At 32.7% G+C, this 17,336-nt stretch overlaps 1 protein-coding gene across 7 annotated transcripts in view; it reads right to left on the bottom strand.

The window, feature by feature from the left end:
• CEP63 (centrosomal protein 63) overlaps positions 1-17,336 on the bottom strand; it is a 39,927-nt gene that overhangs the window by 12,533 nt on the left and 10,058 nt on the right. For 6 of the 7 annotated variants that reach the window (XR_012488122.1, XM_074301582.1, XM_074301586.1 and 3 more), the window contains exons 3-8: positions 16,029-16,206; positions 8,623-8,718; positions 7,616-7,735; positions 4,901-5,014; positions 1,518-1,751; positions 634-776 (exon numbers count right to left, since the gene is read on the bottom strand). Coding sequence is in view for 6 of the 7 variants with exons in the window: in XM_074301582.1 (XP_074157683.1) it covers positions 634-776; positions 1,518-1,751; positions 4,901-5,014; positions 7,616-7,735; positions 8,623-8,718; positions 16,029-16,206 (885 nt within the window). In the remaining variant the exon portion in view is untranslated. The remainder of the gene's footprint in view (positions 1-633; positions 777-1,517; positions 1,752-4,900; positions 5,015-7,615; positions 7,736-8,622; positions 8,719-16,028; positions 16,207-17,336) is intronic. The other variant, XM_074301585.1, reaches the window with a different exon arrangement.

The raw sequence follows: 17,336 nt of genomic DNA, 5'->3' as shown, positions 1-17,336 counted from the left end.
TTTAATTCCCCAAATGAAGTGTTCTTCAAATCAGGCAGCCATTTTCAAATACTTCCTGTTTCTTCTTCAATAACAAAGTCAACTTACATCTTGTTGAAATAAAATATTATAAATACTTCCTCCACTCCATTATTTTTGATTAGTTGTTATTAATAACTCATATTTAAGTGTGACTTTATAATTAACAAAGAATTTTCTTCACAATAACTCTGAGAGTGAGATATCTCCATTCTACAGACAACCTAAACTGAAGCTCAGGAAGTGAGTTGTACAAGACTCTTCAACTAGCTAGTGTCAAAGCCAAAACTTCAACCCACCTCTCTTGAATTTCAGTCCAGTGTTCTTTCCACTATACCACTCTCTTTGCAATATTAATTGTACAGCTATACTATTACTTAGCTTCCATAAAACAGAAGCCCAATTTATCCTTGTTTCTTGGCTCAGGTGTCTCTAATCTTAATGCTTTTATCTGCACTGGATTTCACCTGTCCTTAGCTCTCAGGTACCTTCCAGTGATTACCTGCAACACACTAACCCACCTAGTAAAGATGATTCTTCAGGTGCTATTTATAGCTCTCATTTATAAAAGCCTACCACTAACAAATACTGAATCAGTGAAATAATAAAATGTACCTGATGAGTTCTGTGGAATGCAAATTTTTAGTTATATTTGTAAGTTTATTCTGTAATTTTTCCTTCTGAATTATTGAACCACTGATGAAATCCTCTTGAGACCGAACAGTTACTTCCAACTCCTTTTTTTCTCCTTGTAAAACCTACAGAAAGAATACTGCTATTAATTATACCAGAAAAGTCACTTTAATTGTACACACTCTTTGACCCAGTGACATCACTGGGCATATAAGTCAAGGAAGTCCAAGACAAAGGGAAAGGTTCCATATGTATAAGAAAATATTCATACCAGCACTTTTGTAGTAGCTAAAGAACTAGAAGGAAAGTGGATATCCATCACCTGGAGAATGTATGAACAAACTGTCATATACTAATGCAATGTGATATTATTATGGCATAAGAAACAATGAATACTGACTCATTAAAATGTAACAGCAATGTTAAACAAAACATTTTAAAATTAATATTATTTACGGTGTCCTAAGTTATCCTAAATCTAGATATTTTATATCTCATCAAAATAGATAGTAAAAATAAAGTTTACACTCAGAGGTGTGACTAAATATTGGTTATGTCTCCAGGGAAGGAGAGACATATACATGACACACATGATATTATTAATTTTTTTACCATCACTTTCTTAACAATAAATCAGATCCTGATTTGTTGCTTTTGCCAAAAATTGGCTCTTGTGATCCAATTCAAATGGGATCCAGTACATCCCTGGCCACATGCCTAAACAGTAAGCACAAATTCAGTCACTCTATCAACAACAGGGTAAAGTAAGAGAAAGAAGAGTTTTAGGAACTAAAAGTAAGACTTCTTTTTCCCTATTTATGGAAAATAAAGTTAATTTATTGTTCACCTGCAATAATTACACAGACCTTTAATAGTTTTTCAACGTGCCTCAGTTCTTCTTCAAGTCGTTGCTGTTCTTTCAATAGAGTCATGTTGGTTCCAACCAAATCATTTACCCTGATGTTGAGACGCTCTATTTCCAATTCATTGGCGCATATGGTATCAGTGGCCCTCTCTAGCTTACTGGTTAAGTGCTGAATTTCAGATTGACTGGAAATCTCCACAGATTCCAGCTTCTGTTTCCGATTGGTGAGCTGAGCCTAGAAATATGGGACTATTGATGAGTAAAAGTGAAATAGTCAAGAACAAAAATTTATGAGGAAGCTAGCCCACTCAATGATAGAGGTATCTTCTTGTGAGAGCCAAACCCTTTGATTCCATTCCCTCCCATCTTCTCCAGCAGACTGTCCCAACTGTTATCACCAGTTGTTCTCTACTCTTTAATTTCTTATCTACTGGTTCCTTACCTATAGTCTATTCTTTAATGCTCATTAGATTTTACCATCTTCCCTGCTACTTTTCTGTTCTCCATACTTTCTCAATGAAATTCCTTCAAATTTTCCAACATTTATCATTTTCTTTTTTTTTTTTTTTTTTTTTGGTCATTTTGCTAATCTGATGAATGTGAAACACAACCTTAAAGTTTTTTGAATTAGCATTTAACAAGTTATTAGTGATTTGGAATTTTTTTTAAATTTTGTGGTTGGTAGCTTGGATTTCTTTGGAAACCTGCCTGTTAATTTTCTAATTGGGGAATAGCTCTTGTTCAGTTAAATTTTAGCCAATTTCTACTAAATCTTGGAAACGAGGCTTTTATCAGAAAAACTTTCTACAAAGGTACATTAATGCATTGTTAGTATAGCTGAAAATTATTTCAGGCATTCTGTAAAGCAATTTAGAGTTATGCCCCCAAATTTATTAAATTGTACATGCCCTTTAGCCCAGAAATTGAAAAAAAAAATGGAAAAACTAAAAGAAGAGATTTAAAGCAGCTATTTTTAAAGCATCAAAGAAATAGAATCTAAGGAAGTTCCCATTAGTTGGGTACTGGCTGAACAAATTATGGCATATCAATGTAATGTTGCTATACAAATAACAAAGGGATGTTTCCGAAGAACATTTGTATTTAATAAATAGCAGAGCAAATAAGAACAATTTATGTAGTAACAATCTCAAAAGGCAATGTAACTGAAAGATTTAAGAATTCTGATATAATTAATATAATTCCAAAGGACCAATGATGAAACATGCTATCTGTCTCTTAAAAGAGAGGTAATAGGATTCCAAATGTAAAATGAGATAGATATTTTTGCACATGGGTGATGTAGGAATTTGATTTCGTTGACTATGCATATTTGTTAAGAGGATTTTCTTATTATTGTTTCTTTTTTCAGTGAGGCAAGGTCTGGGAGGGGAAGAGTTGTGAAAGGGATAGGAGGGAGGGAGGGAAGAAGGGAGGAAGAGAGGAAGAAGGGAGGGAGAGGAGGAGAGAGGAAGGAAGGAAGGGAAGGAGAAAGGAAGGAAGGAAGTACTTAACTTGAGTAGGGTTCATATGAATTTTGAAAGTGAGATTTCTAATCAATAATACAAATACTTTACTCATGAATAACTGAGAAATAACAATAAAAACTGACCTCTACTAGAGTTCTACTACTCCATGAAAGGGTAAAGACTAACTTAGTTGTGGAATTTTAGACAAAAGAATATAGCAGTTTTCACCCATTTGGGTCAGAGGAGTTACTCCCGGTAACTGGAGTTACTTTAATCCAGCTTGGCTCAGTTGAACCTGTCTCTACTACCCCTAGAAAAATGTGTAAGTCTGCAAAGATGTTTATATTTCAATCATGATACAGAATGAAAAGGCTAAAAAGAACTATTTTAAAATACCGTTTCTCATACTTACTTTTAGCAGCCCTCCATAGAAAATGTCTGACATTTTTTGTAATAATAGATTTTTATTTTCAAAATATATAGAAAAAGTTTTCAACATTCACCCCTGCAAAATCTTGTGTTCAAAATTTTTCTCCCTCTTTCCCACTCCTCTAGACAGCAAGTAATCCAATATATGTTTAATTCTTCTATACATATTTCCACAATTATCATGGTACCCAAAAAAATCAGATCAAAAAGAAAAAAAGTGAGAAAGAAAACAAAAAGTAAGCAAACATCAAAAAAGGTGAAAATATTATGTAGTGATCCACATTCAGTCCCCATAGTCCCCTTTCTGGATGCAGCTGGCTCTCTCCATCACAAGTCTATTGGGGTTGGCCTGAATCACTGTTGAAAAGAGTCACATATGACTCATCTTTTAGATACAATTATTGATACAATTGATAATAATCAAATAAAACTAATTTGCCTGGTTTCTGTATTAGTATTATAATGTATTTTTTAAATTTAGAACAGAGAGAAGGAGGGAAAATGTATTTGAAGAAAGTTAAAGAAAAGAAAGAGGCTGAATCAGTTGAGAGGCCTTTAGAGAGTCCACTTTTAAATTGCTATTTATTGTTCAATAGCTTAAGTTCCCATGATTCTGTAAATCTCACTCCAGGAGATTCAGTTTCCCTCCAACCATAATACCTTAAAATATTAAGACATCCTTATTATTATGAAAAAAGGAATGGAAAAGTAGGTGAAGGGTTTTTGTGCTATAAAATTTGACTTCTTGTTTTAAAAATCAAGATTTTATAGAATTTTCTCTCTCAAAAACTAGCACTGGTGAACTATGGTTTTTGCCTCAATCTCCTTTTCTCCCATTAAAATCCCAAGAATCCTTCTTTATTTTACCTTGAATTTATATCATTTGCTGAATGAAATTTAGACTGTGACTTTAATGAACAATGCCCTTCAATTTTATATACATTCCAGAATGGCACTGCTGCTTAATGAGGATTATATGATATCTTCTTGTGCAAATAATATTCATAGCTTCATTCTTAGCTTCACCTATTGACAAACTGAGTGAGAACTGTGTTTTTAACCACTGGGATCTTAGTTGTCGCTATACAAACACCAGCTCATGGACAAAACTCCCTCAAAATTTTTTTTTTTAATTTTATTTAATTTTTTTTTCAAATTTTCAAAAGGGACCTATACTACTAGACTTTCTTCACTTCCAAATTTGACTCTACACAAAACCTAGTTGCCCGTCTGTAATAATGAAGGAACAAAATCACAGAAAAAGCTAATTCATCCTAATTCTCTATCTTCCCATTTTAGTAATTCAAATGAGCTAGTAATAAGCAAAATCTGTGGGATAATAAACAAAAAAAATGGAGAAAAGCTAATACTCCTTTGTCATAAATTTAACTGTCCAAAATGGAAAAGTAGAATCTATTGTGACATACAGGTATGTGCTCATTAAAATTACCCAAATGTTTACATTTCTTTTTAAATGTTTTAACTCTACCTGAATAATCTCTGACTGTTCAGCCAAAGCTTTCCTTTGTGCCTCCAGAGATGCCACCTGTTGCTGATAAATCACTCTCTGCTTCTCCCATTCTAGTGATTTCTGACGGAACTCCTGCAAAGACAATCAGGACAGTTGACTTGTAAATGCATCCCCTCTTATCATACTTTCAAGTTTCACTCTTACTCTAATTATTACCCCCCACTCCCATCCCTTGACAGAGGTAGACCTTTTTCCACAGCAGGGATGCCATTATTCAGTCAACCGATGAAGTTATACAGTAATTCTCATCTCCTCATATACTGTGACTCAGGATTTCTGTCTTTCCAAATTTAACACTCTATTTATTGTAGACATGTATGATATAGGGATGTGGAGCACTGAGTCATGTCTACTTTTATAAATTTGCTGCCACCTAAGGGTTAATCAAAATAATTTTCAAGTTTTCAATGAAAAAGTTGTCAAGATAAAACCTAGTCCTCTTGAAATTACAGTTTTCAGTTATTTGTGATTCAAATATCAAACAATACATGGAAAATGAGAATTCAACAGTGACTAAAATAACCATAAATCTAGCCAGCATTTGATAGTTATAGTTATGAAAGCCAACTGAAGCACAAAGCAAATTCACCTGAGGGCCAAATGGCCTTAATAATAGCCTCCCAGTTCTCCAAGATTCCTTGAGTCTGGAACTCTCATCTGCTCTATGAATCACATCTCTTCATTACAAGTTTACAGACTTTTAAAAGGTGAAGAGCAAAAATTCCAGCTGTAGTGATGAGTTCCTTAGTATGAATGGGAGACAGATTCCAGAAGCTGCTATAGCTAGGTGAATTTTTAAGTACCCATAACAAAGTTGAAGAAAGAAGAAGGAAGTCACCAAGGAACATACAAACTCCAAGCAAGCACAAATTCCAATAATGCTATAATCTTCCTCAGTCCTTCACCTAGTGGAACCACAGAGAGTTGGGTGATTTAAAGTAATCTTCCATTAGCAAAATAGTGCAAGAATATTCTTGAACTTCAACATTTTAGACTCAAATAGCCCTTAGAAGATCACCAAGTCCAACTTCCTCATTTTACAAAGAAAGATTCAAATCACTTAACAATAATAATAATACACAGCTAACATTAACATTTTGCTCATTTATAAAGGGCTTTCCAAAAATCATCATTTAATTCTCACAAAATCTTAAGGCAGGGGAAAAAAAAAATTAAAAGAAAAAATTTTTTTTATTAAAAAAAAATCCTGAGGCAAATTGAATAATTGCTGTTATTCCAAAAGACCAGACCCAAGATTTAAACACTGGTCCTTTTGACCCCAATTTGTCTGCTCTTTTTCCTGCACTACTGCCAAGCCAAAGAGAAGTTAAATGGAGACTAGAATCCACATTTTTTCATTCTCAGAGAAGTAATAAACTATATGAGAAAAGAATCCTAGTCTGGTACTTCTGTAAGAAGTTCCTCCTTCTGCTTGTTTGAGTTATAACTCTCATCATATAAGAAAAGATTTGGAAATCAGAGATTAACTTGAATTCTATTTAACAGTTGACTACATGAAATGAAAAGAGAAACTGAGACTCTGAGATCTCTACTTATTGTGTTTTATGTAACAGCCAAATCAACTCTGTCTGTATCAGTTTCCTTTTTGATAAAATGGGGATAATAAAGGTATATACCCCTCAGGGTTTTTATAAACATAAAATGAGAGGGTTTTTCTAAAGCACCATATTATCATATCTAAAGCATCATATGCCATTATTATTATTCTCTATCCCTCAATATATCTTTATCACTAATTCTTTATTTTTTTTCTTCCCATTTCAAATTTTCATTATCTATTTTCTCCATGCAAAGTACAATTTTAGGTGCTGGGGATGTATTCTTAGATTTAAAAAAAATCTAGTGGAGGTGGAAACATGCCACATATAAAACTAACTACAGCAAAATAGGTTCATAAATACATAAGACTAGGAGAATTGATGCTGCAGAGGACAACTAGCAATGAAGAACAATTAATGATTGAGGGACAGAGTGTGATCCAGGATTACTGAGTTTTGGAAAGAAAAGTAGTACTAGATTGCCAAAGGCTTTGAAATCCAACCTAAGAAACCTGAAGTTTTGAGCAGTGGAGTGATATGTTCAAATGACTATTTCAGGAAGATTAATCTGTTAGCAGTATAATAAATGGATGGATCAGGGAAGGAGAGAGAGGGTAGAGTTTAGAAATCTGTGAAGAAGCTGTTAAAAGAGTCTAAGTGGAGAATAAATGAAAAAAAGTCCCACATCTTCTTCCCCACAGGCAATTCCACCTTTAAAAAGATATCAGGCCTTTAGGGGGAAAAAATTAACTATTTAAAAACAACTTGGCCATCTTGAGGGTTATGAGATCTAAGTTCAAAAATACTTTTCTAAAATTAAACCTTTTCAAAACAAAATAAAGAAAATGTCAAAATAGCTCCTCTTCCACAAAAGAAACCTGAATAAACCAAAACAATACTTTATAAAAACTAATTATAGGGAGCAGTCTAAGAAATTGGTACAGTTACCTCCCAATCCAAAAAAAAAGATATGGTAAAAGAAAGTGCAAAGTACTTTGGTCACTTTAAACCTGCAAACAGAACTGATGATAAAAACTCAGTTTCAAGAAATACCACCTTTCCTCAAATTATCCTGTATGAAGATTGACAATTACTATGAACAAAAACATCATACCTCTATTTTCCCATTTAACCTCTCCATTTCAGATGGATCCTCCCTGTGATTTTTGATCCCTCTAGATTCTTTTAACTGCTTTTTCTGAAGTTTTTCATAGCCTTTCTTTAGTCTGGTTAGCTGTAAAGACAATCAGTTTCATCACTTATTAAATGTCTCATCATTTGAACTTGATCTTTGAATTTAAAAGTGGTACCAGTGAAACATATTAAATATGCCAACATACAAAGACAATTATATCAAAGGCAGATCAATTAATATCACCATTAAAAGAACTGCTGACAGGGGCTTATAAATGCAAACTTTTTTTTTAATTAAATAAAGGAACACAAGGCATTAAAGAAAAAAAAAACCCTTTCTATTTCTGTTAAGACTTAAGAAACCTACTAAGAAAATTAAAATTTATTTTCTGCTCTCTAGGAAGTACCAAAAAACTGAGTGTGTGTGTGGGGGGGGAAGTGAGGGGGTGAAGGAATAAGGTTTTTAGCCCTAACTTCCATAGAAAATATTTGTTAAGAAAACTAGATTACTTTATTGTTTTTTAATTTTTTTTTATTTTTCAAAACATATGTGTGGCCAATTCTTCAACACTAGCCCTTGCAAAACCCTGTGTTCCAATTTTTCCTCCCTTCCCCCCCACACTTTCCCCTAGATGGCAAGTAGTCCAATATATGTTAAACACAGTAGAAATATATGTTAAATTCAATATATGCTCACATATTTATACATTTATCATGCTGCACAAGAAAAAAAGAGAAGCAAAACAAAATGCAAGGAAACAACATAACGAGTGAAAATGCTATGTTGTGTACTACGCTTGGTTCCCACAGTCCTTTGGGTGTAGATGGCTCTCTTTATCAATGAACAATTGGAACTGGTTTGAATCATCTCAATGTTAAAAAAAGCCATGTCTAGAAAACTAGATTACTTTAAAAAGTTCCCACAAGTAAATAAGAAATAAGGAAATCTATTAACTCCACAAAGAAAATTAGTGAAAATGTACTCGCCTCTTCCTGAAGTTTCTTCAATTCTTGTTTGTACTCTATGGCCATTTCCTGCTTGCTTTTCTCAAGCTCTTCAACCTGCTGATGCAACATCCCAAGCTAAACAGAGATGGTAGGGTTTTTTTTTTAATATATATTTTTAAAATTATTACTGAGTTATATAAATCAAAAGAAAGAACCTACCTATATAACATTCACATTTTAATATCCCACTTATCCAAAAGATAAATTTACAATAACATTAATATTTGAGATAAGAGCCAAGAACCTAAAAGTATACAGAGCCGAAATCCATAGCAATCAGAAAATACAAGAATTCAACTTCTAGGACAATCCCTATTCATATATGATTTACTACAATAAAGTTTGGTTATCTAATTTCCCTACAGACAATAAATTAGGAAAAGATAACAAGAGACAATAGACAGCTTAACAATAAGAGAGAAGGAAGAAAGAGGGGTAGGAAGAGAGGAATAGAATGAGGAAGGGAGAGGAGAGAGAAAAGAAGGAAGGAAAGGAAGAAGGAAGGAGGGAAGGAATCTTAAATTACACTCACATGCACAAACCAACACATTCCATCTCAATCACTCCATCTTCCCTCTTTAAGTTATGTATATTGCAAAGCAAAATTAAAACAGACTGAAGTATTTGTTTCTACTTGAATGAGAAATTTTACCAGTGCTGAATTCCAAAACAATGATATCTTTTTAAATATAATTCTGACCAAAGTACTAACTGCTTTCTTTCTTTCTTTTTTTTAATCAAAGCTTTTTATTTTCAAAACACATGCATGGGTAATTTTTCAACATTGACCATTGCAAAACCTTGTGTTCCAAAATTTCCCCTCTTCCCCCACCCCTTTCCCTAGTTGAAAAGTAATCCAATATATGTTAAATATATTAAGATATACATTAAATCCAATATATGTATATATATTTATACAATTATCTTGTTGTACTAGAAAAATCAGATCAAAAAGGAAAAAAAAATGAGAAATGAAACAAAATGCAAGCAAAAACAAAAAAAAGAATGAAAATGCTGTGTTGTGATTCACACTCAGTTCTCACAATTTTATCTCTGGGTATAGATGGCTTTTTTCATCACAAGATCACTGGAAGTAGCCTCAATCATCTCACTGCTAGAAAGTCATGTCCATCAGATTTGATCATTATGTAATATTGCTGTTGCCGTGTATAATGATTTCCTCGTTATGCTCATTTCACTTAGCATCAATTCATATAAGTCTCTGCAGGCCCATTCTGATAATGGTTTCTTATACAACAACAATATTCCATAACATTCATATATCATAACTTATTCAGCCATTCTCCAACTGATGGGCATCTAATACTCCAGTTTCCAGTTTCTTGCCACTATTAAAAGGGCTGCCATTAGCTGCTTTCTGAAAGAAAACTGGACCTAAGTTTAAGAAGGAAGTCTATAAATTACCAGAAAATAGATTGAGGTGATAATTGTATTTTGAACAGGAATAGATAATTCTAACTTAGTTTATTCACTATCTCTATCCTTAATTGGAATGAATTGCTTAGGAAAAGATTTCCTGGATGTAACAATTTAATGACTATCATTCTCACTTGGATTATATTAACTATGTTTTATTTTATTGTAGAATTTTGTCTTTGGAAATGTCATATATTATAACTTGACAATGGTTTGTGTAAGAAAGATTTAAAGGCAGAATAGATTTCCTCTCTTTCTACTCTGAAATTAGAATTAAGAAAGTTAAAGCTGGATGGATTTCCTCTCTTTCTAATCAAAGATTAGAACTTCAAAATTTCATTAATAGATTTATTTTTTGGTAAACTGTACCCAAATTGCAAGTTACTGAATTTTTTTTTTTTATTTTCCACAGAAGCAAAGCATCTCATATCTCTCAACAGGTTTGAGAGCATTGATGCATGAAATAGAATGTAATAATTGATGCTTATAATGAGAAAAGGTTTTGGCAAATTCTGCTTAAGATAACATATAATGCTACAAAGCAGTTTAGAAATATTTCAAACCAGTAATTATTATAATTATTAGTTTAAAAAATAAGTTTACATCTAGAAAATGCAGTTATAAGAAATGTATTTGATTATGAAAACGTACTCCTCAATCTCCTTTTCCATTACTCGATTTCAGGAACCTTAAAAATTATTTAAAAGTTACACTCACATCCCTAAAGTCAGTAGCACTTAGAAGGGTGGTATTCTATGGGAATAAAAAGGTAGAAAAAAGGAAGATCTAGAGAAATATTCATTGTTCATGAGTAAGCTGAGAAAATAATAAAAACACAATACTACCTAAATTAATTTAATTATTCAGTGTCATACCAATCAAAATGCCAAAGGATTACTTTTTAAACATATAAAAAAACCAAGAAAATAGTTAATTTAGAGGAACAAAATGTCAAGAATCTCAAAGGAAACAATAAAAAAAATGTGGGAAAGGAAGCTTATTTAGATCTAAAACTATACTACAAATTAGTAATTATCAAAAAAATTTGGTGTAATGTTTTGTTGTCTCTAGAATTGCAATCGTTCTCTGGGAGCAGGATTTCTTGGGGAGCTTCTTGGGAGGCAGCCTTGGCTTTAGTTCCAATTCTTTTAATCCCATAATTCAATCCTAGATATGAATCTCCTGGAAGTCCATGAGCAGGCTTTTCCTTTAGACTTGTGAATCTGCTCTTGTCCAAGTGTCCCCAGTCAGCACCACAGTAGAATCTTGAATCCTCTTCTTCTTGAATCCTCTTCTTCTTGAATCCTAGCTCCTTAAATCCTCCCAGAGAATGGGCTTGTGGGTACTCCCAGGGTTTATGGGAACTTCTTAAGGGGCCAATGAGCTAACTCCTTAAAGGTGTTAACTCCTTTAAAGATGTAAATTCCTTTTAAAGGAGAATTGTTAAGTACCGACTTACTACCTAGTAAGGAACCTAACAGGTTAAAAAAAAAAAAAAAAAAGATCAGTCAATAGAAGTAAATGAGCATAATAATCTACCATTTGATAAAAAAAAAAACAAGGATCCCAGATACTGGGGTAAAAAAATCATTGACAAAAACTAATGGGAAAACTGGAAAGCAATTTAGCAGAAACTAGGAATAAAACATCTCACAGCATATATCAAGATAAGCTCCAACTAGGTAATGACAAAGGTAGACTAAGCAGATCAGTTAGGCACACTGAATATGGCATCAGGATAGTGAGCTCCAAGAAGTGGGAAGTCTTCAGTTTGCATAAAAAGAAATAAGAACCAGCCCAGTAGGCAAAGCTCTTGCGCCAGGCCCAATAATGGGATTGGGCCTATGAGTAGTCGCTTCATTTCCAACCTAAGCAAGATAGGAAGACTCAAACTTTAAGAGAAAAACAAAGGATGACTGATAAAAAAATCTCCTGAAGGAAATAGGACCATCCTATCGAATGTAGAGATCCTTATAAAATGTACTTCTCCAGCAATAAGCCATTTTACTTCTTACAGGCAAACCCATATAAAGAACATATTTATTTCACAGAACATAAAAAGATGAAAAAAAAAAAAAGAAAGAAAGAAATATTTTATTTTAAGCTTAGGGGGAAAAAAAGCATTTCTGTAATATAGTATTATAAAAGGGATGATTATACAACAACTAAATTAAATACAACTTGCTATTTCTTAAAAATATTTAAAAAAAAAAGAACATAAAAAGATGGAGGGAAACTGTTTTCCAGCAAAGACAACTTTAAAGGTTAGCAGGAAAGATCTATGGCACCAGGGTGGGAGTTCAGTGTACAGTTCTGGTACAGGCCATGCTAACACAGGCCCACTCAGCCAGGTGCCAGCAAAGCAGAAAAGGATCTTGGGGTCTTTGTATCAGTAGCAGTACTAGCAGTTTCCAGACCTTTCAGCCCAGAGATACTAAAGACAAATTGGAAGATCATCGGAAAAGGTTTGTCTCAACTAGGATGAAAGGGCCTTAGGAAAGTGGCCATGGGCCATGATGGTAGCCATACCTTCCAGAGGCCTCAGCCCACAGGATGTCTCTTTATTAGCATTGAAGGGCTCTATTCCTCCTTTTTTTTTTTTTTTTTTTTTTAATTTATTTTCTTAAAGGTCTTTTTTTTTTTTTTTTTTTTTTTTTTTTTGGAAGGGAGGATCTATGTTTTCTTTCACAACATGACTTATAGAAATGTTTTACATAATTTCCCATGTATCTTCTCAACAGGGGGTGGGAATGGGGAGGAAGGCAGAGCATCTTATACTCAAAGTTTTAAAAAGGAATGTAAAAATTTGTTATACATGTAACTAGGGAAAATAAAAATATTTAAAAAATTTTAAATAACAAGTTATGTATATCACATAATTCTATGTTGTTTATTTCAATATTTGATTTAATGACTGTCATATATGAAATAGAGATTTCTAATTTGGAGATCACTGGCTTAAATCAATTAAGTCATAATAACATAAATATGGGGCTTGATTATAGTGAACTTTATGCTTTCTGTCCATTAATTGGGCAATCACTTTTAGTATTAATTCCCCAACTCTAAAACTTATTACCACTAAGCAATGATAAACAATGCTAAATACTGTAAGTGGTAAACACTGGAGTAATTGCACTACCGTAATAATCAAAGGAAATGACCAGAAACAACATAAAAGTTCTTAGAAAAATATCAAATTTTATTAATAATATTTTTCACATCTTTCTAAGCACTTTTGTTCAATACTTCATAAAATCTTAGATTGACAAAAATCTAAGGATTCTGTCTCTGCACAAAATGATTCCTATCTTTCAAAGACAGTCAAAGTTTTATCCCAAATATCAATTTTAACTTGTTAAATTCACTCCTAGGAGATATTCAGCATTAACTTTACTTCCACATAAAATGACAATGGTCATAGCAAAAAAATCTTTTCTAATGGGTCTATAATTTTTAAGCCCTTATCCTATAAAACAGATTAATTCCTTTTGCTGTGATGCTAAAATGCTCCTAGTCAAAGTATCCCAGAGTAAGAGATCAGGGTTAATGTCCCTTCCATCTTACTCCTAGAGTGAGTGAGTATTCACAATCGTCTAAGAAGACAGAGGATAAGGAGGAAAGTGGGAGGAAATGGTCATAAGAGACAAGTTCAGTCATCTATTGGCTGTGTGACCAGAAGCAAGTTACTTAACCTCTTGGGGTCTTAACTTTCTCACTGGCAAAATAGTATCATTAAAACTTGTATTATCAGTCACATATAGCTATTATCAGAAAAATACTTTGTAAACCTTAAGTATCATTTAAATGTGAGTTATCATTCATATATCAAATATTAAGGCACTAATTTGTAAATTTTTTTCTTTTTTTCCTCCTATTCAGTTCACTTTATACAACCCAGATTACTAGACTATGAGAAATCAAATATTTGACTCAAATTTGTCTTCAGAATTTGGTCTCAAAAAACACTAGTAAATTTTTCATCAATTAAAAAAAAAGGGAAGCAATTTCTTTCCTTTTTAAAAAAATGCTAATTACTTTTCACTAAAATATTTTCATGGATAATTGAAAAATACTAACTAAATACCTAGTAGAATATCTGATGCTATGGGAGATAACAAAATAATGAATAGTAACCTGAACCTTTAAGAACTTAATTCTGAAAATATCTGTAATTATATAAAGAAAAAAAAAGCATCCATAATACTATTTTTTTTTAAAAAAACGAATAAAAGTGAAATGCTAAGTTGAGGCCAAACAACAGAAGACTTTAAATATGAAGTCAAAAAATTTATTTTACCCTGCACACAACTGGAGATTCATTAAGGGTTTTTACTAGTTGTATTTCAAGGTCAAAGCAATGTTCTAAGGATTAGTCTTGCAGTAAAATGTTAGGCTGGAGAGAAGAAAAGCTGAAGGAAGGGAGAAGTTATAAAGCTCTTCCCATAATATTGCCCAAATGAATCCAGCCAATTTGCAGATAGTAGCAATAAAAATGGAAGGAAAAGGCAGATTCAAAAAGAATCAAAAGGACCTGGATAAGTAAATAATAATACAACAGAGAAGGAAGAATCAAATACTAAGCTTTGGTTTCTGGGAAAATTGTATTACTACTAACAGTAACAGATTTATGAGGAAGGGAAACTATTAGCAGGTAGTTTAATTTTACATATGTTGAGTCTTAGGAGGCACTGCCACATCCAAATGAAAAATGTCTAGCAATTGTAAATGAAGGACTGAACCTCAGAATATACTCATTTTAAAGTTATTCAAAGCTGAACCTATGGGAATAAATAAGAATAAAGGACTGAATCTTGGAAACATCTATATTTATGGAGCAGAAGAAAGGAGAGAAAAAAATCAGAGGTAGAAAAAACAAGACAATTCACAGAATACAATGGAGACATTTTAAAAACATGAGTATAGAACATATTAAATGTTAAGAGACTAATAGTATAAAAACTAGGAAAAGGTCAATGGATGTGGATGTAGTTTATTATTAGTACCCTTCTATGGTTCAGATTCTGTTGAATGGAAATGGTAGCAAACAAATTAAAAGTTGATTTTGATTTGGTCTTTTTTTTTTTTTTTAAACAGTGAAAAAATAGAGAAACATATAAACAATCAGGAATTTTGTGTTTGTATTTAAGACAGAAAAGACCCACACATCTTTGACAACAAAATAATTATGTGATAAATTTAAAGACTACATATACAATAAATATATATGTATATAAATTTTTAAATTCTAATTAAACATTGTTAATAAGGTTAGGTGTTATCAAGAAAAAAGGATAAACATTTATACATTGACTATTATATGCCAGGTACTGTGCATTTTATAAATATTATCTCATTCGATCCTTACAACAATCCTGTGAGGTAAGTGCTGTTATTATCTCTATTTTAAACTTGAGGAAACAGAGGCAGACAAAAGTAACATAATTTGTGCAAAGTCACAAAGTAGATATAAATTCAGGTTTTTCTTTAGGCCCAGGATTCTACCTTCTGTGCCACCCAGCTACCCAATAAAACATACAGTTCAATTTCCCTGCAGTATAATATTTTATTTTTTTATACACTATCAATTATATTGATATTTTATTTATATACTATCAATTAGAACAATGAATGTTTCTTATATATGTATTTTGTATTTTCTATATGATATAACTACAAAGCAACTACAAAAATTCTCTTAAAACAGAACAAGTTTGAAAAACTTTGTCTATACAAAATTACAGTCTATATCCATCAAGGTACCCATGTTGTTGAAATCAAAGTATTAGGGGAAAGAAAAAGTCAAATCTTTCCCAATGGAAAGCTATCTCTATATTATAACTGAACTTAATAAGAAAAATATGGTACAACAAATTTTTGATGTACTTTTTTGAAACATATGTAATGCATAAGCAAAGTTATTAAAGTGAGTAAACTGTGTATTGTACCTCTGTATGTTTTTGATCCAATAAATTCCTTAGACTGTTGAGCTCCTGTTGTCGAATATCCAAGCATGTTTCTAGAGCCTGGGTCTGTTCTTCCCACTCAGACTTCTTATGAGCCACCATTATGTCAATCTGTTTCATTAGCTCCTGAAGTTCTGCCTCACACGATGTCAAAAAACCTCTGAAAATAAAGGAAATCAAATTATACAGATGTTCACATTACTTCTTTTTTGTCACCTATTAAAAAATGTAGAAATATGTGATCATCCCTAAAAGTAACAATAAATTGAGCCATTATCACAATTTTATAAGAATGGTTCTTTCAAAGAAAATCTCTAGAAGCAACATGTGTAACATGCATAGAGATAATATATAAACCCATGGGAGCTAATAAGATTACCAAGAGTATAGATGGGGAAAATAAAGGACCCAGGACAAAATCTTGGGAACACCATCAGGGATAGGAGATGTAGTATTTTATGTTAGGAACAGAAAGTTAATCTGTCTGATTGCTTAAATAAGGAAGGAATAATATCCAATGAGGCACAGGAAAGCAGTGCTAAACAAAAATAAAACAACAACAAAAAAAAAACCTGCCAAGACTCTGACCCCTTCTACTTTTCAGACCCAGTCAACTATAGATGATAATACAAAACTATTTCTTTAATGAACCTGCACAGTGCTAACCTTTTATGGCTTAATAAGTACCAACTACAAAAACAAAGAGGCAGTTATGATTTACCAATAAAAGCTCAAAAAAAAATTGGGAGCAGATACTTAGTACATTCAGATCAAATGAGCAAAGGAGGCAGCCCAAAAGTTGCTTAGCAAACTTTATAAGAGACTGAAACTATCAAATTCCCCCATTAGAATTTAAGTAAAAATTCCACCAGTATTTAGGGAAGAGTAATATTCTCACCTGGACCACTCATTTATCAGCACAAACACTGTTCTCCCAGTCCCATGCCCATCCCTCCCCTGCTCCCCATCATCCTGCCTGTTATAACTCAAATTTGACTGCCAATACTCCATTACTTACTCTCTTGTCCTACTGCTTTCTCAATCCTCCTCTTCCCACTCCCCATGCTACTTAATATGTACTCATTACATCCTTTAAGTTTGGAATGCCTGGTATTCAAGTAGCAAACTTACTTTCATCCTTTACCTTTTCCACTCCCTTTTGTCTTCTTGCAATGAGACCTAGCTCTCTCTGATGACACAAATTTCCTAGATTTCTTTCCAGCATTGTTGCATTTTCACTTATTTTTCTCTCTCTTTCACTATCTCCAGACTCAGTAGCTATAGTTGGGG

Source organism: Sminthopsis crassicaudata, chromosome 3 (genome assembly GCF_048593235.1).
Source record: "Sminthopsis crassicaudata isolate SCR6 chromosome 3, ASM4859323v1, whole genome shotgun sequence".
NCBI lineage: Eukaryota > Metazoa > Chordata > Mammalia > Dasyuromorphia > Dasyuridae > Sminthopsis > Sminthopsis crassicaudata.
Note: the sequence above shows the minus strand (reverse complement) of the source record. Positions and strands in the feature narration are given on the sequence as shown.